The following is a 24,761-nucleotide window of genomic DNA, read 5'->3' as shown; positions in this document are numbered from 1 at the left end:
AAAACTAACTTTTATCAAACATATTCATTTAAAATGTATAATCTTTCTCTTCCAGGAAAATGGAGCAAAAATTCTGATTCAAGAATCATTTGCTCTCAAGAACAAAAAAGTAGCCAATCGAGGACTATGCTCAAATAGCATGCTATCTTTTTATTCTCATTACTGCTTCAGTGTATAGTGTGTAGTCTGTGTGCACTCTATATTAATTCTATGTATGCTTAGAATACCCAGATACATAGTACAGAGCAGACTTACTGCAATACTCAACTTGACCTTTCATTTAGAGGATGACAAATTAACCAGATGTAATATCAGCCATTATTTTCAACATCTGTTTCTTGACTCATTGTTTGATTGTAAGACATCAAGTCCTAGCAAAGGCACTGGGTTATTCTTTCATTATCTCCTCTTTCAAAAGAAAAAACACGTCACGAACAGCAAATTGCGCATGTGACGTGATTTAATGGCGTGTTGAAAATAACAAGCACATGTTGATGTGTCTCAGCAGAACAAGCAGGTTTCTGTGTGACTCACTTTTAGCTCTTTCATGTTTTCTGGAGGGCCTCCAGCGGATGCAGGACTTGTGCTCATCTAGATAAAAGAGGCGCACCAGAGCCTTGGATTTTCCTCTCAGTTTAATCATTTGAGATCCGGTCTGCATGCTGCAAATGCATCTCTCCACTGCAAAAGCAAATGAGGACTATTTTATTATTAAATATTTGGCTGCTCGTGATAAACAACCTACTATTATAACTATCCCGGACATTTCCTGGCTGGGATTTCTAAATGGCCTAAATTTCTAAATGCACACACTGTATGCACGGTACGCGTATGTGTATCGCTTTAACCATCTCTGTAGATCCAACCTTCTCACCCGCTACAGTTGGTTGATTATGAATAATGCCTACTGATAAAACTACTTTTCACACATTAGAACGTCCCACCCTCCCTGCAATCGCCATCCAAAGCCACGTAGACGCTCACAGACCAGAAATACCAGAGACAACATTATTACAATAGGCACAATAAGGGTTTTTATTGAGTGCACCTTTAAGAAAATCCTTTGAATGCCAGAGTTTAATTGTTCAAGCAGATGTATCAAGTACATTCTCAGTCAGATTACACAGCTGTGTCCCGCACACACAGGTCCATACGGGTGTGTTCTGTCTGCTGGCATGCATCATGGAAACGGTACTAAAATTATGCAAACTCTTACAGCGACATAATGAGATGTTAATGAGATAATTTGGTGGTATTTTTATTGAAAAGAAAAAAAATTCCAAAAGAAAACATTTCCACTTCTGTTTTAAGGTAATATAGTACAGACAATAATATACTGGTGGCCTTTAAATTAGGCCTAGGCAATCTATATTATTATAACGACTTTTTTCTTCAACTTTTTGCTTATATGCCAGAATGACACGGTAATGGACCAGGAGTCACTAAAGATTACTTTTAACAGTCAAGTCAGGGTATGTTTTCAAAAAGTTGCTTTGGAGGAGCAGATCAAGGACAGAGGGATCATGTGACGCAGCTAGTCAGTCTAATCTCTGCGGATTGTTTGTGTCCATATGCCTCGTGAGAAGGGATACTGCCTTATTATTAAAACTCAAGTTATTTTAATTTTACTTAAAAGTGAGTAACATACAAAATTACGCTAAACATAAAACTGAATAAAGGATGAAACAATAAGATTTTAAAATTGCAGAAAAAATTTGCAGAATTACACCCAGCATAGTTAGATCATTTATCAATTATAGTGAAAAAAAAAGAAAAAAGAGAACAAATACGAGATTTGGTGTCTTAATTCTTACCTATCTGGCCCATTCTCCATTTCGGTGATACAACAATACTTCCCCCTATCCAGAAGAACTCCTCAGCCAAACGTGATATCGCAGCTTTCTGCCATAGTTTAGGTGAAGTCATTATAGAAGGAGAGGGCGATCTGAAATGTGAAGGTGACCTCCTCCCAGGACTGGGGGGCTGCCTGGTGAGAGATGGCGAAAACAAGACTGGAGATGATGGTGCCATTCCTGGAGATGTGTTCATTACTGCAGGACTCTTTTGTGGTCATAACGTAGACCTCTGGTCATGTCCCTCACCCACCGTATTAGTCCTGTAACCCATAAGGTCAGCTTTCTTCCAACCAGCGAGAGAGGAGTTACTGAAATGATGAGCCAACACTTCTCAAGGGTAGCAATGTGCATGTGGACAGATGATTTAATTCCCGTTGGCACCTCTGTTTGACTGATCCTTTTAGTGATTGACCCTCCCTCTGGTCCATTGATAGTGAGTTTTCTTCAGATATTCTCAGTTGGACTGCTGTTGTGGACCGGCGTGCAGTGGTTGCAAGTTTACGAGGAACTGGGGCGGGAAGAGGAGCCACACGTGTCAGCAATCAGTAAATCTCTAATCCAGGATGAGGTGAAGGCATTACTCGTACTGGAGATTTTCATGTCTCATTGGCCAACTTGAGGAAAAGGATAGGGGATGATATATAATAATGCTATTAAATAATGCTAATAAAGTAAAAACATTGCCAGTTAACATGGAAACATGACATTCCTACTGATTTCATCATCTTTTTTGTTTTATCATATATATTCAAATCAACATTTGGTGTGCTTTTAAAACAGCTTTGCGCATAGTTTTTCAGGTAGCTTTCTTGAAGCATCTCGGAGATGTTGCCAGTTATTCTGGATTTCTGTTTTTTTTCATATCATTCCAGACAGACTGGATGCTGGTGAGATCAGATCTCTGTGTGGAGCACTGGCTGTTGTCAGACTCCTTGTGCAAACCAAAATCTATTTTTTGGCCTAAGACGTTTGCACAGTAGTACACACACATTATATACATTTATCTTTACATTTAAAAATGCTGCTATCAAATCTAGCCTCTACAGTGGCCCTAAATTTATATAATCTTAATATTGTGTGCTGCAAAAAATATCAGGAAACACAAGAAGAATGATTGATTCTGTTTAATGATGTTATTATACGTGGGGGGAACATTAAAACAAGTGACGAAAATGACCCACATCAAAACCAAACTATGACAAGACCCTGAACACAATGCATATCTCTAGTGTGACCATGAAAACATCAAAAGGTTATAAAATGACATAGGCAAGCATACGGATCTCGTTATATCGAAGGGGAAGTAAAAATGTACCCAGAATAAATAGAGATATGGAAAAGTTAGTATATGTATTACTGCAGGTTTATTCAAGACAGGGGTAACTGAGATAAAAGATCATTAGAAATTCAGCAAATACTCTTTACAGTTCATCAGTCACATTTCTGATTCATCCACCACAAACTCAGAATGGGAAACTTTGCTTTGGTAATTATATAAAGTGATTTCCAAAGGGACTGAATTTATTCAGAAATATAATGATCTTAGTTTTTCTGTTAATATTACATAAGGATTTTATATAGTAAATGCCCTCTAGTTGAAATTTATGTGTTACATTTTTTTATACATACAGTCTATTGGTTCGGAGCAAAAGCATTTAGAGTGAAGTGTAAAGCACGCTATCATATTTACATCATGTTTTTATGTTTAAGTGGTATTCACATCTGTAACAAATGTATGAAAACCTCTTTATTCAATACTTAGTGTCTGAGATTTGAAAAAACAGGGCTTCAGATACACAATACAACTATCTTCTCTTAAAAGTGCAAATCTTTTTTTTTTTTTTTTGGTAGAAAGTAAAAAAATATATATCCTTAATTTCTATATAAGTAGAAATGTAATTTTCATTAACAGCTTTTTTTGTTTTTGTTTTTTTACATTAAATGAGCCCTAAAACCAGTGACTAAAATCGGATGTTTGTCACAATTCTGATTCTGAACGAAAAAAACAAAACATTCATTTCACCATCAAACAAGAAGCATGAAGTGATCAATATCATGCCACGTGCTGTAATGTTTGTTTGGACTGCAAAAACTGTTAATTAGTAAAGTATAATACTTGATATTGTAGTTTAGGACAGAGGATAGGATTCAGCCCATATTGATCGTTGTCAATGCTATAGGGTTTTAAGTACATGGTAATTAAAAATACAAAGATAAAAAGCTCATTTGAATGTAGGCTTATAATAAAGCTTTGCTGCACCATAGCACTGTCGCTCATGCAAACTATTTCAATACAACAGCGAACAAAAAGGTCAAATAAAAGCGAGCAGAACATTGTAGTGACAACACCTGTGTACTATGTTGAATTCTGGCTTGTAACACTTTCTAGTTTACAGAGTATCAGCGGCACTAGCAGGTTGTTCACCTGCTACTGTCAACGTATTGTGAATAGAAAACATGTTCGTTTCCCAAATATTATTCAAGTATCTTGCAAAAATTTTAAATAGCTTATAACAAAAAAAAAAAAAATCCTTAGCTTAGCTTAAAGAAGCTAACTGAAGGAGAGTCAGTTACACGTGATGCCATTGTCTCCGAGCATCCTCCTCTCAAGGAGCGAGCAAACTTCTTTCCAGTTACTTGAGTTCATGAATCACGGCTGCTGTTTCCATTGGTTTTGGTAAACTGTAAAATGCTTGTTTTTTATTATCATTCTCCTGTGCTCCAGTACTTTTTTCAAGAAAGTGTTGGCTTTAGAGGCATCCTCTACTCGTCCTCAAATCAAAGTCTTCAACTACAGCCACACACTGAACACATGAAATGTTTACGATACATCTTCATCTCTCATTTCTTTCTTCTCTCCCTCAGTTGGTTGTGTGTTTGAAATGGAGTGTCCCTCCGTCTCTGCTTTGTGGCCCAGCTGTTCCTGGAGCTCTTTGACGACCCTCTCCAGGTTCTGCCGGGCATCCCGCTCCTTCAGCAGGTCCTCTCTTAACTGCTCACGGTCCACTTCTGCTTGCTGGAGCTTTGTCTGCAGATCTTCAATCTGAGAGAGTGAAAAAGAGCAGTTGAAGATTCTATTTGCTGTCATTATACTTTATTATATACGATGGGATCATCAATGTGAGACCACTAGCGAAAACAGCCATTAAAACAGGCCAGGACACAGTGTACATTTACCGTCTGTACTTGGCTGTGTTAAAATATACCAAGAGGATGTGCCAAATCTCACCTGTGAGGAATACTTGGCCCTCAGACGTCCTGCCTCACAGCCCTTATCACACACACGGAGCTGTCTCTCTCTGTCCAGCTCCCTCTTCAGCCTGCCGCAGGACTCGTTGGCATCTCGCACCTTCTTCTCACACTCCACACGGAGGCGCTCAATCTCCTTCCTCAGGTTCCGCTTTGCCTCGATAGCCTCCCTCAGTCGGCCCTTCTTAGTAACCCTGACAAACTCCAGCTCCTGCGGAAGACATTCAATATTATTATAAGATAACACATGAATCTGACACCTTTTGTACAAAGCAATTTACAAGGGCAGTGTCACAAATGTGCATATTTGATTGTGGATAACTTTTAAGAAGAGTTATTTTAGTATTACTTATGTACTATTATAGTATTTACTTATTTCAAATGAGCTTTTATTTTTATAATTTCCTTTTTTTACATTTTTATTAATTTGGCTTTCATTTAGTTTAATTCATTATTTAGTATATCAACTGAATATTATTTCAGTTAGTGGTCAACGCAACATTTGTAATTTTCATTCAGTTTTTTTGAGAATTGAGCATTCATATTTTACTTTATTTCAGCTTTATTTCAATTACTGTAAACAATTATTACCATTTTTCTGTTTTAGTTAATAATAACACTGGCTCAGAATATTCTAAATGTAAAATATTTGGAATTATTCTAAATTAAAATTTTAGAAAAAGGAAAATTCTGTCATTAATTACTCACCCTCATGTTGTTCCAAACCCATAAGACCTTTGTTTATCTTCGGAACACAAATAAAGATATTTTTAATGAAATCCGAGAGCTTTCTGACCCTGCACAGACAGCAACGCATCAAAATTCAATAACATCAGTGGTTCAACCATTATTTTTGTTTTATTTGCGCACAAAAAGTATTCTCTTGGCCTCATAAAATTACAGGTGACCCAATGATGTCACATGTTCTTACTACCTTTTTGGGCCTTGAACGTGGTAATTGTGTTGCTGTCTATGGAGGGTCAGAAAACTCTCAGATTTTCATCAAAAAATATCTTAATATCGTGTTCCGAAAATGAACAAAGATCTTAGAGGTTTGGAACGACATGAGGGTGAGTTATTAATAACAGAATTTTCATTTTTGGGTGAACTGTCCCTTTAAATATTTTGTCCTTTATTTTAAGTCATTCTTTTATTAACATTTTTGAATAAAATTCTTTCAATTATTTTTTGAATTCCAGATTTTCAGACTTCACCGTAAGTACCTGCTGAAGGCTTCGTTTGGCTTGCAGAGCAGCAGCTAATTTCTCCTCTTGCTTCACTCGCATGCGGATGATCTCCTGGAGGAATTTCTCTCTAGCCTCCTTAGAGTTAAGATCGCTGCAGAGCATCTGCTTGAGGACTTCCAGCTCAGAGTAAGGAGCCGCCCCCAGTCTCACCCTCTCATCGTGCACCTCTGCAGTGCTGTAAGAATTGAGGTTCATCACCCCCACCCCATTGGTAAAGGGAGGGGACATCAAGGAATGGGAGGCAGGAACTGGAATCAGAGAATAATACACCAGTGAAATCAAAGTTGCCATATATTGCGAATGTTTTTCCATTAGCCATAATTTTTTACAGGATTTCCATAGATGTATTTAACCGCTAATCCTCTTTTTGACATCCTACCTTTGCTACAGTTGTCAACCTCGATTTCTGTGTCCGAGTCCTCATTCTCCAGGGCACGGTGTCTGACTACTGGAGTGGGCAGAGAGGTCTTGGCCACTGGCTGTGATTGTCTCTCTGCAGAGGGCCACCTCTTTCTTGGCCCGGAGCTCTCTGTCTTGCCTGTGTTGTGGCTCTCGGTGGGCTGAGAGAAACGTTGCGGTGGCTGCTCATTATTTTTAAATGTGGAAATGGGCAGTGATACATTTGGGACTACCAGGCTGTCTTGTCCTTTAGCAAGCAATCTGAATGTCAGGAGAAAATGAAATGTTAATTACATGGCCCAATCAAGGAAATGTATTAATGCACTGCATAGTGAAGATGATCCATGAATTACTTATGGCTAATCAGTAGTTTACCTCTCATACGTGTGGCTAGGTGTTTCTCGCTCAGCAGAAGGAACTCTGGGAGACCAGGGCCTGAAGGCCGAAGGTCTTTGCTTGAATTGGAGCTGTTAAGATCCTAAGAAGAGAAAAATAAAAGGGTTTCATTAGGGATGCAAGATAGAATAAAGTTAATCTTTAAAAACAATAATACACTTTATCTTAAATCTCAAAATAAATATTAATTTTTCATACTGTACATTATATTGCTGTGATGCCTGAATTCACTAGTGGCATTTAAATACTGATTTTAGATTTATTTATTTTAGTGTATTTTTTTTTTTTAATATTAGTATCTCTAACTTTAATATCTATGTCCACAAGATAAAATACCCATACTAATCAATGCTAATAACTTTGATGACTTTTCATTAAATTAATTTTCTGCAGGTATAAAATAGCCCTATATATATATATATATATAAAATATATATATATAAATATATATGTATATACATATATATATATATATATATATATATATATATATATATAAAACTGAATATGAACATAATAATAAATGAAAGCTTTGAAATCACAATTATGAATGACAAATAATACTATTACTATCTGGATAATGCATTTCATAAAGAAAACAATAAGCCAGTAAAATGTACCTTATTTGCAAATGCAGCCAGAGACTGTAGCCAATCAGCTTGCTTCTCTTTATCCATTGATGGGGATCTTGAGCGGTCATGTTTGGACTTTTTGGAGGGAATGGGACTGTAAGCCTGTAAAATAAAAAAGAAGGGAAAAGAAAACACACTCTGTGAGATGAAATAACACCCTGTGAAGCCAAGAAACCAGCACCGAGGTACAGCTTTGACCATGTAGGTGTCAAACCGACTTACAGCTTTCAGCAAATAACTGAGATAAATCAAAGGTAAATTTAGAATCAGTACAAATAACAATCAAACACTACAGGTATTCATGCAACTAAAAAGGGTGCCTAATCCTCCCCTTTGCCCTCAGGTTTCAGCATGTCAGATCCAGGATGTGTTTAGCTTTGCCGTACCAATGACCTGCCCAAACCTGTGCCTTTCTGACTCAAGTTCAGGAATTTAAAACACCCCCGTAACCCGAACATCCAGACAGCCGGAGCTGAGGGTAAACTCAGGAGGAGGTGCTGATATAAAAATGATTTACAATGAATGAGAAATGTTGTGTTTTCAGGTGAAAAACACCACATGGGTGAGAATTATGACTGGATAAATAAGGTCAGGCATTGCGGCTCAGTCGTTGACTATGATGCGACACAAGGGGGAGATATCGGGCTGGATTTTGTCTCGTACCTGCTACAGTTACAGAAATCTGGTAGTACACATTATTTACCATTCGCTCTATGTACCAACCTTAAGTGGCGAACTACAATAATAAACTCTTACTGTTATTCACAATGCGTGGGTGCACGTATTTTTATTGGCTTGTTTGGAGCCCATTCCTTCAATGTGTATCTGACTCACACTTATGCTAATTTACACTTGCCTCCATGTCCAGCTTCAGTGACGAATACGGTGGGTAACGTGGACCTTGGAGCCGAGAAACACACAAAGCACATACTTACTTTCAGAGAGCGCTGAGTAGCGCGGACCAATTCATTATCAAGAACTCTTCAGCCTGAGTGTGTCTGCTGAGAGCAGCCTCTCACCGATTCAGTACACTCTCTGAGTGATTAAACAGGCATAGAACGACAGAGGATGTGTAATCTTCTAATGCAGAAATAGTATAAAATATATACTTCACGAGTGGAAAGAAATATATTTATATATTTATCTTTTCACTGCTAAAGAGCCACTTGTTATAGCATAGCATTCACACGGGCTCCCTCACTGAACCGCGAATAAACTCTGCTTCTGAATAAACGGTATTTATTCATATCAGCTTTTCTTTAATAAACTAAAAAAAAAAAAAAAAAAAAATGATTTCCTAAAGCTTCCTAAAAATTAAAATGATTTCCTCTAGCCAATCAGCATCGAGTATTCACTTTCAGCGCTTAGGAGTGTTGAGAAAAGAAACCTGGTAGGGGAGGATAGCCTCCATTCTGGTATCAACCAATCATCATAAAGACGTAAATTACGTGCTATTAGTTTGAACGTCTCCCGCTGCGCTGATAATGATCCAAGTACTTATAATGAGTAACGAGCTGTCATTTAAACAGTATAAATACAAATCAAAAATAAAGGGAGAACATGCTTAAGTTGGATATATGCTACAGCAGTGGGCTTAATTAAATGGCACAACAGGCAGCTCTCTTTTAACACAGAATTTTAAAGGGGTCATATGATGCTGCTAAAAATAACATTATTTTGTGTATTTGGTGTAATGCGATGTGTTTATGCGGTTTAAGGTCAAAAAAACATTATTTTCCATATAATGTACATTATTTCTCCTCTATGCCCCACCTTTCTGAAATGCACCGATTTTTACAAAGCTCATCATTCTTAAAAGCGAGGTGTGCTCTGATTGGCCAGCTATCCAGTGTGTTGTGATTGGTTGAATTCCTCAAGCGTGTGACGGAAATGTTACGCCCCTTAACATACTGTGGTGCCGTCTCCCAGGCCAGCAGCACGAGACTCAGTCCAGCTGCTCTGATCATACACATCCCATCAGCTCTTTCTTTTAGCAGTTCAGTCAATGTACTGTTAGAAGTAACTGAATAACTCGGGATATTGGTTTATTTCACGTCAGAGGGAGTGTAAGGCACGTTTAAAAACCGAATAACTTAAGTCATTTGTGGAGTAGTGCATACTGGAGACGCAAACTGTTTCAAACGATTCAGTTCGATTTGGTGAACTGTTTTGACTGGATCACTAAGATCCGGTTAAATAGAAAGATTCGTTCATGATCCAGACATCACTAGATGAGACAAAACCAATCAAACCCATTACAAACGAGGCATTTGTTGCATACAATGGGGACATAATTACTGATTATAATGACTTATACTGTCTTTTTATGTTGCGTATCATGCTGCATAAAAATAAAACCATGTCTGCATTTGTGATCTGAGAAACAACAAACAACAAACCTACTCTACTGCTCAAAGTTTGAACTGCCCAACTTTATAGAAACAGCCATTGTGCCACAGACGCATTGCAGGTTACTGGTTCAGGAAACAGTCCTCATCCTCCATAAAATGCGCAGCACACATCTGAATATTTGGGTTCGACTGAAAATACAACTTAACCACTGATTTCTAGTCGTGTCCTCTTTTAGAAGGACAAACAAAGTAGTTTCGCTTTCACAACGAAACACACAGCGACTCCACAACATGGTGCCGGCAGCAACAGCGAGAATAAAAGTTACACCTTTCTTTGCGTGAACATTTGGGCGGCGTTATGCGAATCTTCCCACATTGTGATGTAGACATGTGAGGGCGTGTTAGAACGAGCCGTTTTAGGCGGGTGTGGTTGACTCTTAACTTTTATAAAGAATATTTTTTTTGGATTTGAGACTTTAGTCTTTGCAACTTTACAGATCTTTTTTATGCACCAAGAGCTTGTTACACTCCAAAGAGAAAGGAAAAATTGAAATCGCATCATATGACCCCTTTAAGAAGGGATGGATGCTTGCTTCAAGTGATAGGACAGGTAAGTGAAGTTATATTATCTTGCTGTATGTGTCGTTTTCTTTACGTTTTCTGACTAAATGCCACCAAAAAGCCATTTTAAAGTGGTTAAGCAAATAATAATAATAACAATCAGCAGGGATCCCCAGACCAATACCGTTAGTGTGCCTCCTCTATTTTAAAACCCACGAGCCGCCACTGTGTGTGTGTGTGTGTGTGTGTATATATATATATATATATATATATATATATATATATATATATATATATATTAGAAATTGTGTATTGTGATTGTCTGCATTAATCAAACTGAATAATGAATCAGACTTTTTTTTGCAAACGTGTTTTACCAATTAGATATAAATGGCTACTAGTCTGGTATAGTTCTTATTCTAAACAGCTGATAGAAAATACACAACATAATTGCTGAAATATTGTCAAGGATACTGTATACATTAATCTCAACTGACAAAGAAGTGTTTTTTTTTGTTTTTTTACTGGGGCACAACGGCCTTGTTCCCAAGTAAAAACATCAAATAGGAGCTAAATGGCTTCTCAACAGAAGAAATGTAGAATTTTAGGAGCTAATGGAACCCCAGTATTTATTTATTTATTAATTTTTAGAATCTGGAGACCTGCCTGCTTTGCGCAAAGAGAAGCACACCCCCCCCCCTCCCCCCCCCCCCCCCCCCAAAAAAAAAGCGGATGGGTAAAGTCAAAACATGACTCAAGTGTTGAACAACCACACACACCCAACAAAGAACGTCTGTCTGTGTTTGTTCCTTCCCTGAGGTCTGGAGTTCCAGGAAGACCAGGGCGTCCCAGACATAATAGTCTTTGACTGTGCACCCTCCCAGACACCACAAGGGAGCCGCTGATGCAACGTCCGCTGATCTGAAATCAGGGCAGCCGTGACACGGCCCTCACTCACAACCACATCAAACGCGTGGTCTTGTGACACACATGCACAGCAGACTGTATCAAACAGCTGGATGAAACCACACAAACACACAATGGATGCAGATTAGGACATGTTCAACATCTGGACTCTAACCTACAGTTTTATATAAACCTTAAAGGAAGCCTGTGGCCATCTGGATTTATTATACAATTTTGGAAAATTCTAAACATGGTGATTGCAAAGCACTACACATTACACTACGGATAAAATATTCATGCAAGATAAAACGTAACACACTCTATATTCTTAATCATGAAAATGAAAAAAGCACTAACAAGGGCACCATTACTGACGGAGTGCATGAGTGAGTGATTGAAAGAGTGAGCGAGTGAGGGCCACATTTCCTCTCTGTAGTTTGCTTTGGCTGATGGCCCTGTGGGAACCCAGAGCGTCTGGTTCCTGAATGTGAGTGGGCGGGTTCGAGGAGCAGGACCACAGAGGAAACACAAAGCAGCAGGAATGTATACTTGAAGGCCAAGTACGGCTTACTCTTAAAGTGGCCATTCAATCCTATGCCCTTTCAACTGCCTATTGTGCAAGATTTCTTTGAAGACAGGTTATAAAGGAGTGCTTTACGGCAAACATGAGGCTGAACATACACAGAAGAAACGTGCATGTTTGCGCAGACATAACTAAAGGCTTTGCACGAATCAACTCATGAATTAAATTCTTTTTATTTATGTTAATGACGGATAGACAATAAATGGCAGATATTCAAATTATATACAATTTTGGAACCTATATTTATACGACCGTACCAATATATCATGCATCACTAGTTTCTGCAATGTGTGGAAACAATAAAAAAAAACATAATTGGGCTGATACTGATTTTAAAAGTGTTTGAAAAATGACATTTTTGCCAAATGGTCCAAGATGTACAGACGTCCCAGACAAATATTGTGTGAAACAGTTTGGAATGCATTGTCCCGTCCAAGAGCAATGGGTTCATGTTGTCATAAACTGGATTGGATAACATCTTACCACTTTTGCTTCTGATTTCGGAATGACTAATGAAGCAAATATCAACTTCTGCTTGCATTCGTTGCGATACACCATCCAGTTTGTTCAGGGAGATGGTGCCTGCTCCAAATCTTTGTTGATATTACTTGGAAGCCAAACAAGTGGAGTTACATTGGCCTTGAAACAAAAATAGTCTGCTCTATTGAACTTACTCGAGCAACTAACATCCTCACAATAATAAGCTGTAGTGGTGGTGGTGCACAGCAACCAGGCACAACAAGTTTCCTATTACAGCTTTTCTTTTCCCCCCACGGAAATCCTGCATGTAATCCCCAGATCTGTGTGTGCTTCGGCATGCTCTGCCAAAGTCAAGGGCAAAACTGGTGAGGCACACTTGGGTAGGAGCTTTTTTGAAACGTGCTGGGGACCAGTGCTCTGATTAAGAGCTTCTGGAAGACCATACAGGATGAAAGTGTCAACATAAGAGTATGTGAGAGAGAAAGGATAAGGTTATGCCAGCTGTCCTCATGCAAGTGCAAGTGGTTTGGAGGGTTTCACAATTTATATTAAGCTTGGCTGTCACCAGGTGTCAGCTGGCAGATCATTGCCATTTGAAAATGTCCCCAGCTTTTTTGCTTTCAGTGCCCGCAAAAAAAAAAAAAAAAAAACACGCCATCATGTTTCCCTTCAAGTCCATCCTCTTCCAGAAGTCAGATATGGAGCCTTAGGGAAAACCGATCTTGATTGGATTGTGTTTATAGCCCTTGGACTGGAGTTTTGCTGCTGTCTGAGTTGAAGAGGGAACAGACTTTTGAGGCAAAGGCGGAGAGTAACGCATAATCCTGCTCTGAGAGTGATGGAGGAATCCATCTGCTTCAATATGCCGTATTCCAGCAGGCACATAAGGATATGGTCTCATTGGACTCTTAAGAAGTCCTTCATTAAGTAGTCCACCTTCAGACTGCAAATAAAAAGCATCCTCAAACTCATACATACAATTCTCTTGATATCTTTATGAAATGGGTTGCATTTATGTGTCTAAATGGATCAAACTGAGCATGTTGTGGAGAGTAATGCTGACACTGAAGCGGAGACAAAAGACCCCACAAGGCACACACACATTCATACAATGTCTTTATGCTTCTCTTCACATTTAGAACTCTAATAATGCAGAACCGTGTAAACCAGGAAGCCCGAGGGCATGATTGGAAAAAGAAACTCCATTACTGTAAATGTCTGTTGTAGAAACTTTGAACACTTACCACTAAAGATCATTCCTCTCACTGCAGCTAATCTATGTCTACCAGTAGGTTTTCAGTTTGATCGTGGGATAGATTGAATAAGCTGTATAGGCTTACAGTGGGGTTCAGATGTATAAAACCACACTTAAAATCTGGGATACAGAACAGAATTTAAACAAAAAATGTAAACATGAAATGACACATAAAAACGCAACATCATAATAAAAGGATAAATTTAATAAGATTTGCCACTAGTTCTAGGCCAGAAATTTGTGACACTGATCACGTGATTCGTTTTTACAGATGGTCAGATGGTTTGCTTCTACTGAGCAAAACATCAAGCACAAGATCCTTTTTGGATCATTCTTAAATCTTGCGGGAGAATAAAAAATTTAAAATAGGTCAAATATGAAGAAACTTTATTTTAATTAAACTCAACTTTCCACTAGTGGTTTCAGACTTTTGGTCCCAATTGCATATTATTATGGTTTTAAGACATCTTCAGACAAATTTCCCAAAGTCGGGGGAAAAAGTTCGCCTGGAACTTGAGTGCTGGTCGTGCCTAAATTTTAATCTGTATGCTTTAGTTCTAATGCTAATGCGCAAGCAGTTAAGTGCAGAAAGACGATTTAAGTCTCACTGAATCTCCTCTTCACCATACCAACACAAGGGCTCGAAATAAAGAGGTTCATGATATAACATGTCAGGTAGAAGAGCTTCAAGGCAGCCACAAGCCCCTGAATCAACACTAAGTCAAATGGTCTTCCCGCCCTTTCTATCTGCAGTTTCTAGCTGTCCCAGTGTGCAGAGGGTGGAATGGCTGGCTGGCTTTGGCTCTCGTGGCTGAGTGATTGACTGAGCAGATGGGGCTTTAGTTCCTCCAGTGAGAGTGTGGACTTCTGTTAGCAGCTGTGAGTCTCACTGAAGAGCCCCTCCTGTCTCTGCTAACAGCTAGTGAAATCTCCCGCCCAGTGGTGGACTGGCCATCTGGAGCACCGGGAGTTTTCAAATTTCTCAGATTTAAAAGCCATTTATGTTATTCGTCACAATGTACATATTAGCAGTTTTCAGCAGACATGAGATAATAGTTAATGTAGCTATATCTCTATAAAGGCTTTCTTCCGTGATATTACGCGTCTTCCGTGATATCACGCGTCTGTTTAAAAAATTTATAAAAATCATTCTCATTCCTACGGAGCCCTGCACATGGCATGCAGGAAAAAATAGTAGGCTCGATTTACTAATTCGTTCCCTCAATGTACTAAAACGTGCACATGATTACTATTGCGTTCCCTCGATTTACTATTTCGTTCACTCGATTTATAAATTGTGCGCACGATTTAGCAAATCGAGGGAATGCAATAGTAATCGCGTGCACGCTTTAGTACATTGAGGGAACAAATTAGGAAATCGTGCGCACAATTTATTTATTTTTTCTTGCATGTCATGTGCGGGGCTCCGTACATTCTTACTTTAGAATCTGAAGACTTTTGCTTTCAAGTACTATGCATAGGAAAGTGATATATATAATAAGCCTAATAAAAATATAATTTGCTTATTAATTCACATGTATTATTTTATATAGGGCTACACACTGGTGGTTAAAAGTATGAAATAATTAAGTCTTTTTATTTATTTATTTGAAAGAAGATGAAAAATACAGTAAAAACAATAAAATTATGAAATATTACACTTAAAATAGTGGTTTTCTCTTTAGAATATTTTAAAATGTAATTTATTTCTGTGATCAAAGCTGACTTTTCAGCATCATTACTCCAGTCTTTAGTGTCCCTTCAGAAATTAATTTAATGCTGCTTAATTTGCTGCTTGATAATTATCAGTTAAAGAACAGCATTTATTTGAAATTTAAGTACTTCGCAATATGTGTAAATATCTTTACTGTAACTTTACTTTAATGCAACCTTGTTGAAGAAAAATATTAATTTATATTTTGTAATCTTACCCAAGACTGAATGGTATCACATTTTCCACAAAAATATGAAGCAGCACAACAGTTTTCAACATTCAATATAATCAGAAATGTTTTTTGAGGAGCAAATCAACATATTAGAATGATTTCTAAAGGACACTGAAGACTGGAGTAATGATGCTGAAAATTCAGCTTTGATCACAGCAATAAATTATATTTTACTATATATTTGCATTGAAGACAGTTATTTTAAATGGTAACATTATATATTTCACAGTACTGTTTACTGTATTTTTCATCATCAAAATAATTTGTATATTCTTTTCCATAATTGGAGCTCTTTTCCTTAAAATGACAGATGTCAAGCTCCTGCAAAAGTACAAATACTGTATATCACCAATAGAAAGGCACCATAAAAACAGTACGCATTCTGCATTATTCAAGTCTTCTAGACTATATCAGAGCATTGTGTCATATGATAATATTGGTCTTTAACTTAAGTGATATTAAACTGTCCCTCGTAAAAATTCTTAAAAATAATTTACCATTTGCCATATACACCAGGAAAGACAAATTGTAATGTAAAGATGTGATAAAAAATTTTTTTTTTATCAAAAGTGAAGAAGTAAAGACATTTTTAATGTGACAAAAGATATAAATTTTAAGAAAATTCCGCTCTTTTGACCTTTGTAATCATCAAGAAATCCTGAAAAAAATGAATCATAGTTTCCACAAAAACATTAAGCTGAAAGATCATGTGACACTAAAGAATGGAGTAATCGCTGCTAAAAAAATTCAGCTATGCTAGTAATTACATTTTAAAATATATAAAAATAAACTGAATTTGAAATAATATTTTACAATATTACTGTATTTTTGATCAAATATATGCAGCTTAAAATTGGGCCTTAGAGCTAATATGGGCAACACAGCTTTGAATCCAACCCACAACATGTTCTGTTCCATTGTTTCCTATCTCTCCCATTTTCCTTATCCACTGTCTCTGTCAAATGAAGCAAAATGTCCTACAAAATAAGACAAGGATTACAACTTACAACTGAAAAAGTCTGAGAAAACGTTTAAAGGCACAAACATTGAAGATATTTTCACCAAATATATGGAATGCAACCAATGCATTATTATTGCACTCACTCATACGTAATGCTCCAGCCGGCGATCAATCAGTCATGACAGTTAAATAGGGCAGGACACACAGGATATGCATTTTTTCAGGGAGCTGCTTTGGTCTGTCAGACACTGAATACACAAATACTCCCTCCCACAGCAACACCTAACCCTCACACAGCTCGAACTTCAAAATGCTTCTGGAAGAACAAGAAAGCTTGTACTTTGCTGTGTATGGCAGACTGATGCCAATAACTGTGACTCCTCCACCAAATAAGGTGCAGTGCTGGGTTTGTTTGGAGGGGTGATAAGGGAGTGAATGCCAAGGGGAGGTCAGGAGGTGTCAGGGTACGGAGAGGCTGCTGAAGTTGTAAAAGCTCCCGCAGTGAAGCGGCAGGGTGAAGTTAGGGTCAGTGCTTAGGGTCTCAAAGATGTCACAGCACCTTCACTGTGTCTGCCCTGGGATAGGGGAGGGGTGGTGTTCTGGTAATTGGTTCAAGTAAGGCTATAAATCCATCTGAAATTTACTGCTTCCAACCACCCTTCGGCATTCTCAAGCCCTGATGCCATCTAAACGCTGACAATTGACAACACAGAGGTGCTGTAAAGACGGCACAGACACCCTTCGTGCAACTCCAAACCCTAGCACAACAGTGTGCAAACATCTAGGAGTCCATCACTTGACATTTAGCAGCATGTCCATTTAAGACTACGGCTAATCACTGCAAGTGGACCTACAGTAATGGAAAACATGCCAGTTTTCTATGAAACGCTGCATTTGCGAGCGAGGCAGAAATGGGGAGTGGGCCTTATAATTAAGGTTTGATACAGCCAAGGCTGGGAATGGATTATTTTAGTTTGTTTTAGAGTCACTTTGAAAGCTCAATGTTCCCCCAGCATTCGTCAAAACAAACATAAGTGCGTCAGAATGGAGGTGGAAGTGCTAATGGATGTTGTAGAATGACAGGAAGCATTAGAAACAACAGGGGAGGAAAAACAAAAAAAAATTCGGAGGCGAAAAAGAGCTAACCACTGAATAAAAGTGCCCAGAACTCCATAATTGAGCGTTTTTCCAAAGTACAAGACATACAAGGTTGAAATTGGGTGTTATTACAGCACTGTGTGAAGCGCCGTCACATCTGTACACAGAAACCTTGCATTTTGGAAAAATCCCTTTTCCATTTTTCCATGAAGTAGTACCTACATCCACATGGAACACATTCAGCGCAGCTTAACAAAGCAGATGATTACATAAAGAGATTAATAGGGAAACAGAGAGGCTCATTCTTCCATAAAGCAGCAAAGAAGGACACTTACTCTTTCAGGACAGGAAACCTAATGATGGAAAAAAACATTGCATCCTTCAAATAAAAGCTTGGATGGTGTCTGGTTCCAGTCAGTTTTTGCTTTGAACGTCTTTGCTTTGAACAAGATACAGATTTGATGCATGAAGGTCTAAATGCATGAAAAAATTTAAATTCTGTCACCATTCACTTACTTTCTTCTGAAGGATACAAAAGAAGATATTTTGAAGAATGTTGGTAACCAAACCATTTTATATATATATATATATATATATATATATATATATATATATATATATATATATATATATATATATATATACATCTTCTTGTACATTCCACAGAAGGAAGTCGTAGATGTTTGGAATAATGAGGGTGAGTAAATGATGACAGAAATTTCATTTTTGTCTGATAGGTTTTCATTTTACAAACCTGTCAGATAATGAACATGACACATGCCTGATGAAAATTTTTATATTTCATGCTGGCTTGGAGATGGATTAGCTGGTGGTTGCTTCAGCATCCTAAATTGAAGACTAGGGGACCAGCTATGCTCGTTTTTTTCAGCAGGCATTACACATTATTCTGCTCATTTGATGTACTGACTGCTTTGTAACCCTGAAAATTCCTGGAAACCTCTTTTTCCTGGACCATTTTCATTTTACAGCGCTCCTCTGAATCTGAAAGGGCCAATGTTTTTCTCCATAGCAACCGCATAACATCTTGAGATCAGCTCTGACTCAACCAACAAAACACAACAAAATACCAAATTCGCCATCTCTACTTCTAGGGGCGTTTGCAGACCAGACCCTTTCCCAGTCTCGCTTCTGTGGCTAACATTAGCCAGGCAATCTTCTGGACACTCTTTAAATGGATGGCCACACCTGACATCTATTAAACGTGTACTTTTGCTAGCGCTCTGCACCCATAAAGCCTGTGAAGTACCTTAACTTTAAGGCTGACAGAGTATCTTAACAGTGAGTCAGCGCCAGCTCAGGTCTGACACATGAGAGAGAACGAAGATACAGGCCAGTGTGTTATATAAATGTCTCCTGAGTGTGGTGTGTGTATGTTCCCTGTGTTTTGAGGACACGCTGCTCTGTGTGTTAATTTGTTCAGTCTGATCCGGTCAGAAGGATTAGGGCCCGGTGCTCCTGTTCTGAGCCCTGTCTCTAAAGAGGGCCTGTTGGGTTAACATGTAATCTCCCAGCTTTCCCAGCACCAATCCACACTGACCCATGTGGCCTGTCCACTAACAGCTGAGGCACATTTGTCTGTCTGTGTCTGTTCACATGTTCTATACCTTATAAGACCATATGCTGGAACAGTTATGATGTATGCGTACTGATATAAAAATCCTTTTTTTAAATAGAAGTTTCAATTACAAAATGAAAAATTAAACACTAAAACCAGACATTTTAAATGCTATTTCACAAAATAATACAGTATGAAAATGGATATTCTATTTAAGATTTCCTAAATATTACATTTAACAGTATTATTAAATTATTAATGTTTTTGTCCTGTTGGTAAAGATATTCTAAACATAAAAATAAAGCAAACTATAACAATAACCAAAAAAAGTAAGTAAGCTTGTTTTATCCTAATTTGCTTTTTTTTTGTTGCAAGCTTTCATTTTTTAAATAATTTAAAATCACAATAAATCAGTAAAATTAGATGTTAGCTTTACTTAGGGGTGGGCGATATGGCAAAAATATCATATCACGATTTTATCATGATTCTTTGTCATGTTGGTTTTACTGCAAGTTTTTTTGCAAGTTGTCTGAGCATTACAGCCAAACAAATTTCTCTATTATAAAGACAAAGCCTTTCAAGGTAACAAAATATAAAAAAGAATGGTGGATATTTAGGCCAAAGTGGGTGACGATAAATATCTTTGTCATTACTTTCTCTTTGTTATCAAAAATAAGAACCAAGAAACACATTACAAATACACATAATATACAAATAAAACAAACAGTGGTTTATTTTCAGGTACAATAGGTGTACTTAGCAGTGGCATTCAAGAAATTAAAAGAACAAATGTAAAAATAAAACACTATATACTGTAGATTGATTCCTATTAAAGCAGCTGCATTAAAGCAATAGTTCACCAATAATGGAAATTCTGTCATCTGTCTGTGAGTTCTGTCATAGTGTTTTATTTTGTAATTGTAATGATTATATAATCATAATAATTACTATAAAGATCACCTTCAGTTAAATTGGGAACAGTTTATTACCTAGTTAATGCATTAGCTATAAAGGTTAATGTTAATTTCTGGACATAGGCCTACTAATACAGTTAATATTAGGTTGTATAAATTAACATTAGTTAATGTATTTTAAACCAAGATAAATTAACAATAAACAATATTATATTTATAAATTAAGACATGCCATGAAGAAATTGTTGTTCATTGTTAGTTCAGGATACAAATGCATTAACCAATGTCAGCCAATTGAATTTTATTGCAAAGTGTAACCATTAAGTTTTAGTTCTTAAAAAAGATTGGAAGATTCCTTTTAAAAATGCTGTGTTACTGTATAAGGCCAATGGTGAATTGGAAGCCAGTAAGCAAATGAACACACACACACACACACACACACACACACACACACACACACACACACACACACACACACACACACACGTATACCCACACAGCGAGCCTGAGAGAACGAGAGAACAGGGTGAACAGACACCAGTATGGCAGGGAGGGGAGGCTCTGCTCAGGAACTCAATAATAACTTTGAGCAGTCTAGCCAGGAGGCTGGAGGCCCAGACTGTGGCTGTTCCATCCTCCAGCACTTCCCCCCTCTGCAGCCCTGGGCTCCTCCCTCTGCCCTGGCCTGTGTCTGCTCCACAGGACTAATGCATTTTGCAGACAGCCTAGAGACTTAAAGAGACATAAACCACATTTTTCCTCCCTGAATCACTGCTGTTGATGTAACCACTAACTCAGAACAGAGATCATTATTTCCAGCCGTTTATTCAAAATCTCCCGCTCTCACTATCTTTCTTATTACTCTTTTCCTCTCTTGGAACTCGGGAGACCTCGACATGACACGGAAAAGTGAGGGAGAGACGGCCTAAAGAATATGTCAAGAGCCTCTCAATAAATCTCGGGCCAAATGCTCGAACTGCACCACCCTCCGAATGCGTCTTTGATGTGCAACTCACCAGCCTGGAGAATCTCTTGTCAAGTGCAATCAGAGGTCCTGGCGTCAAATGCATTTGAAGTCATTATTATAATAATTATAAGGGGCAAATCCAATAGGCATGATCAGACAGCACTGAAACAGAGCAGATCCAGCTGTTGGGAGTTGGGATGCACACTTCTGCCCGTAAATCAACAGAGATTACATTACTGCTGTCTGCCGGGCAGGGAATAATGATGGATCTGAATGCTAAATGCATCAGTCTGAGAGACAAAAGCTGCGTGCGGGATTCATAGCGAAGTGGGAAGTGCCGTCTGTCTCCAGCAGACCCCCTTTCAGGAAACGCTGGCGCTGTAAATATGGGCAATTTAGTTTTGCATGTGCACCAACATGCTTCAGAGACTGTTAGAAAAACAGTAGCCTAGAGTAAAGGGATCGTTTACACAAAAAAGAAATCATTTACTCACCCTTGTGACATTCCAAATCTGTAGGACTTGATGAGAAATGATTTTTTGGCGAATACAGAGAAATTCCCCATTCACTTTCAATGTATGGATGGCAACAATTGAAAACTTCTTCAAAATATCTTCTTTTGTTGAAAGAAAGAAAGTCAAACAGGTTTGGAACGACAAGAGACTGAGTAAATGACATAATTTTTTTAGTTGTGTGAACAAGTGCTGCACGATTAATTGAATACAATTATCATGCACAACTTGTCAGAAAAGCCAGTTCTGTGATTAGTAGTAAATCTCCATCACCGGCTTACAGATGAAGCAGCATTTACTATACGGAGCCGTAGTTGACTGACAAGCTACGCAAAAAAATTGCAGACTATATAATCGTACGATTATGAAATCGAAGAAATTGTCCGTGATAATAACAGCCATTTGCGTAGCTTCTCAGTGAACTACAGCTCTGTGTAGTAAATGCTGCGCCATCTGAAAGCACGTGAAAATACCACATTTAATAAAAAAAAATTTATCTAAACTCACTTCATAATGTCAGCCGAGTATGAAATAAATCCTTCTGTGAGATTATGTGGCTTCTTACACAGAATAAGGCACATCCCATATTTTATAGTATTTTAAGCAGTGATAAAGGCTATGTCGATTAACATTGCATTATAGATATACTATATTATACTGAAAATTATAATAAGAACTCAGATAAACCATATATTGCCATATATTGCCGTGTTTATTAGTCACGATGAATCAATGAAAGCATTTAAATCTTCTGTTTATTCAGCAACTGCTATAGGCATTTCCTGGGTTTCTTCTGCGGGGCGTATTTGGAGTTTCTGTGCGAGAGCGCCCTCTGCCCTTTTGGATGGATTTACTACTGATCACAGAACCGTGCTTTACTGAAAGATACGCATGACAATCGCAGCTTCTGTCTAATCGCGATTTTGATTTTATTTTGATTTTGTTGTGCAGCCCTAGGAACTATCCTTTTAAAAAAGCCTCACGAACCAAGGTCTCACCTGCTTGCAGTAGGCGTCTAAGGATTTGAGCAGATTTAACCGCAAATGTCTAACACAGTGTCTACCATCTGAGCTGTGAGACAGCATGGAGCCAGGCTCCCTAGTGAAGTAGAGCAGAATACCACAGCCAGGAAATAATTAAAAATTCAATGGGCTTGAGTGACACAGAAACCTTCAAGGGCGTGACTGCCAAACACAGTTTTTACTCTTCCACTGTCAGCAGTTTTCATCCTTCATAGAGGATGCTGAAACGAGTGGGGGCCATAAAGAGACTGGAAACTCAACCACACTGAGATACACTAGATGGAAATGAGACAGGAAACAAAAACAAGGCCAAGAAGTTGGAAGAAGGTCGTTGTGATTCTGGCTGATTTTCTTAATGGAAAAAAAAAAAACAGGATCAAATTTGTCTTTACGCTCTCTCACTTTGATTCTCTGTTAACTGATATTTACAAGAGGGCATTGTTACTTGAGCTTCCGAAGGTGTTAAAGTCGGTTCAGCCTCTGTGGAGGTGGAGGATATAATTTCTAAAGGAATCCAGACTTGATCAGACCTGAAAAGCCCAATAAGCAAAGCACGCGAGATAGGATTGTAGAACGGTAGAATATCAGACAGGAATTTAGGCAGCATGCATGAATTCCACAATATTTTTTTTTTATTTCCTGACCTTTTGAATAGATTGTAGCAACATAATATACACAAATCCTAACACTATTTTGAATTGAGACCAAGAAAGAGATTTTTTTTATTACTTCTATCTCATTATTATTCCGTTCCGTGTCAGTGGGGCTGTTTGAAGTTTCAGAGCGAATTGATGAGGCACATGATGACGCATATCAACACAAAACTCATTCGTTGACTCACCAGGGTCCAACTTCTCGCCATCTGTGTGAATCACGTCTGCTGTCGTGCCTTGTAAAATTCTCTCCGTGGACAGACACATGCAAAAGATGCCTGCATAAAGCCCACTTCCCACCAACTTAAGCTCTGAGGTATTTTAAAGGGGAGAAAGGCAATGAACTTCTGACCTGCAACAGTTGAGGAAGCTGAGGAGCTTGGGGGCATCCAGAGTGCCTTGCCATGTCTCACCCTACAAGGCCGTAAAAAACCCCTAAAACTCCAACTTCCAAGACTTTTATGGCTGCCAGATGGTGGGGGAGTCTGTGTGCCCCTGGACCCCTTGCCTCTGGACTCGTCTCCAGCTCTAGTAAAACCAGCTGACCTCGATGAACTGACATTCACACTCTTTCTAGCCATATATCTATCAGAAGAGCTGTCTGTCCCATCTATCACTTTAAATATATCTGACTATCTATCTATCTATCTATCTATCTATCTATCTATCTATCTATCTATCTATCTATCTATCTATCTATCTCAAATATTTACTTCACTGTCCACATCCAGGTCAAAGAGCGTTTAGAAGTGCAAGATCACCATTTAAAAAAAATCAATCAATCATCAATCAATAATTTTCTCTGCTAGTTATCAATTCAAGAGATTAGCTGCTCCTCAGCTGCCATTGCTTTTATTTTCTCTGGTGATAGGAGGCTTGTGTTGTTGTTTATGTTCTGTAATTCAACCTGACCTCCCTACAACCCCGGCCGGGGCTTCCTGGGCCATTAGGGGTGCTGGGACTGCGGTCAATTGAAGTGATAGAGCTTAACACTCTCCTCATTAAGCTGACAGGGCTGCTGTAAAACACAGAGGACTGGACCACTCCTGTTCACACCATTCAAATGACATCAAATGGCATCAGTTGGGTCTGTTTTGAAGCTATGTGTATTAGCTGAAACAACTTGAGGTGACCTCCTGTCAATCTTTAAGACAAATCAGCTGTTTACAAAGTAAAATAAGTGGGAAAAGAATTAAA

At 38.2% G+C, this 24,761-nt stretch overlaps 1 protein-coding gene across 1 annotated transcript in view; it reads right to left on the bottom strand.

Moving 5' to 3' along the window:
* Positions 1–2,965: 2,965 nt before the first annotated feature.
* skib (v-ski avian sarcoma viral oncogene homolog b) overlaps positions 2,966–24,761 on the bottom strand; it is a 35,094-nt gene continuing 13,298 nt past the window's right edge. The window contains exons 2-7 of the mRNA XM_042734092.1: positions 7,768–7,881; positions 7,127–7,218; positions 6,732–7,012; positions 6,329–6,600; positions 5,086–5,316; positions 2,966–4,899 (exon numbers count right to left, since the gene is read on the bottom strand). Of these exons, the coding sequence (XP_042590026.1) occupies positions 4,678–4,899; positions 5,086–5,316; positions 6,329–6,600; positions 6,732–7,012; positions 7,127–7,218; positions 7,768–7,881 (1,212 nt within the window). The 3' untranslated portion in view covers positions 2,966–4,677. The remainder of the gene's footprint in view (positions 4,900–5,085; positions 5,317–6,328; positions 6,601–6,731; positions 7,013–7,126; positions 7,219–7,767; positions 7,882–24,761) is intronic.

The sequence above is a fragment of the Cyprinus carpio genome, chromosome B11 (genome assembly GCF_018340385.1).
Source record: "Cyprinus carpio isolate SPL01 chromosome B11, ASM1834038v1, whole genome shotgun sequence".
Taxonomy (NCBI): domain Eukaryota; kingdom Metazoa; phylum Chordata; class Actinopteri; order Cypriniformes; family Cyprinidae; genus Cyprinus; species Cyprinus carpio.
The sequence above is the reverse complement of the archived record's forward strand: the minus strand, read 5'-3'. Positions and strand labels throughout refer to the sequence as shown.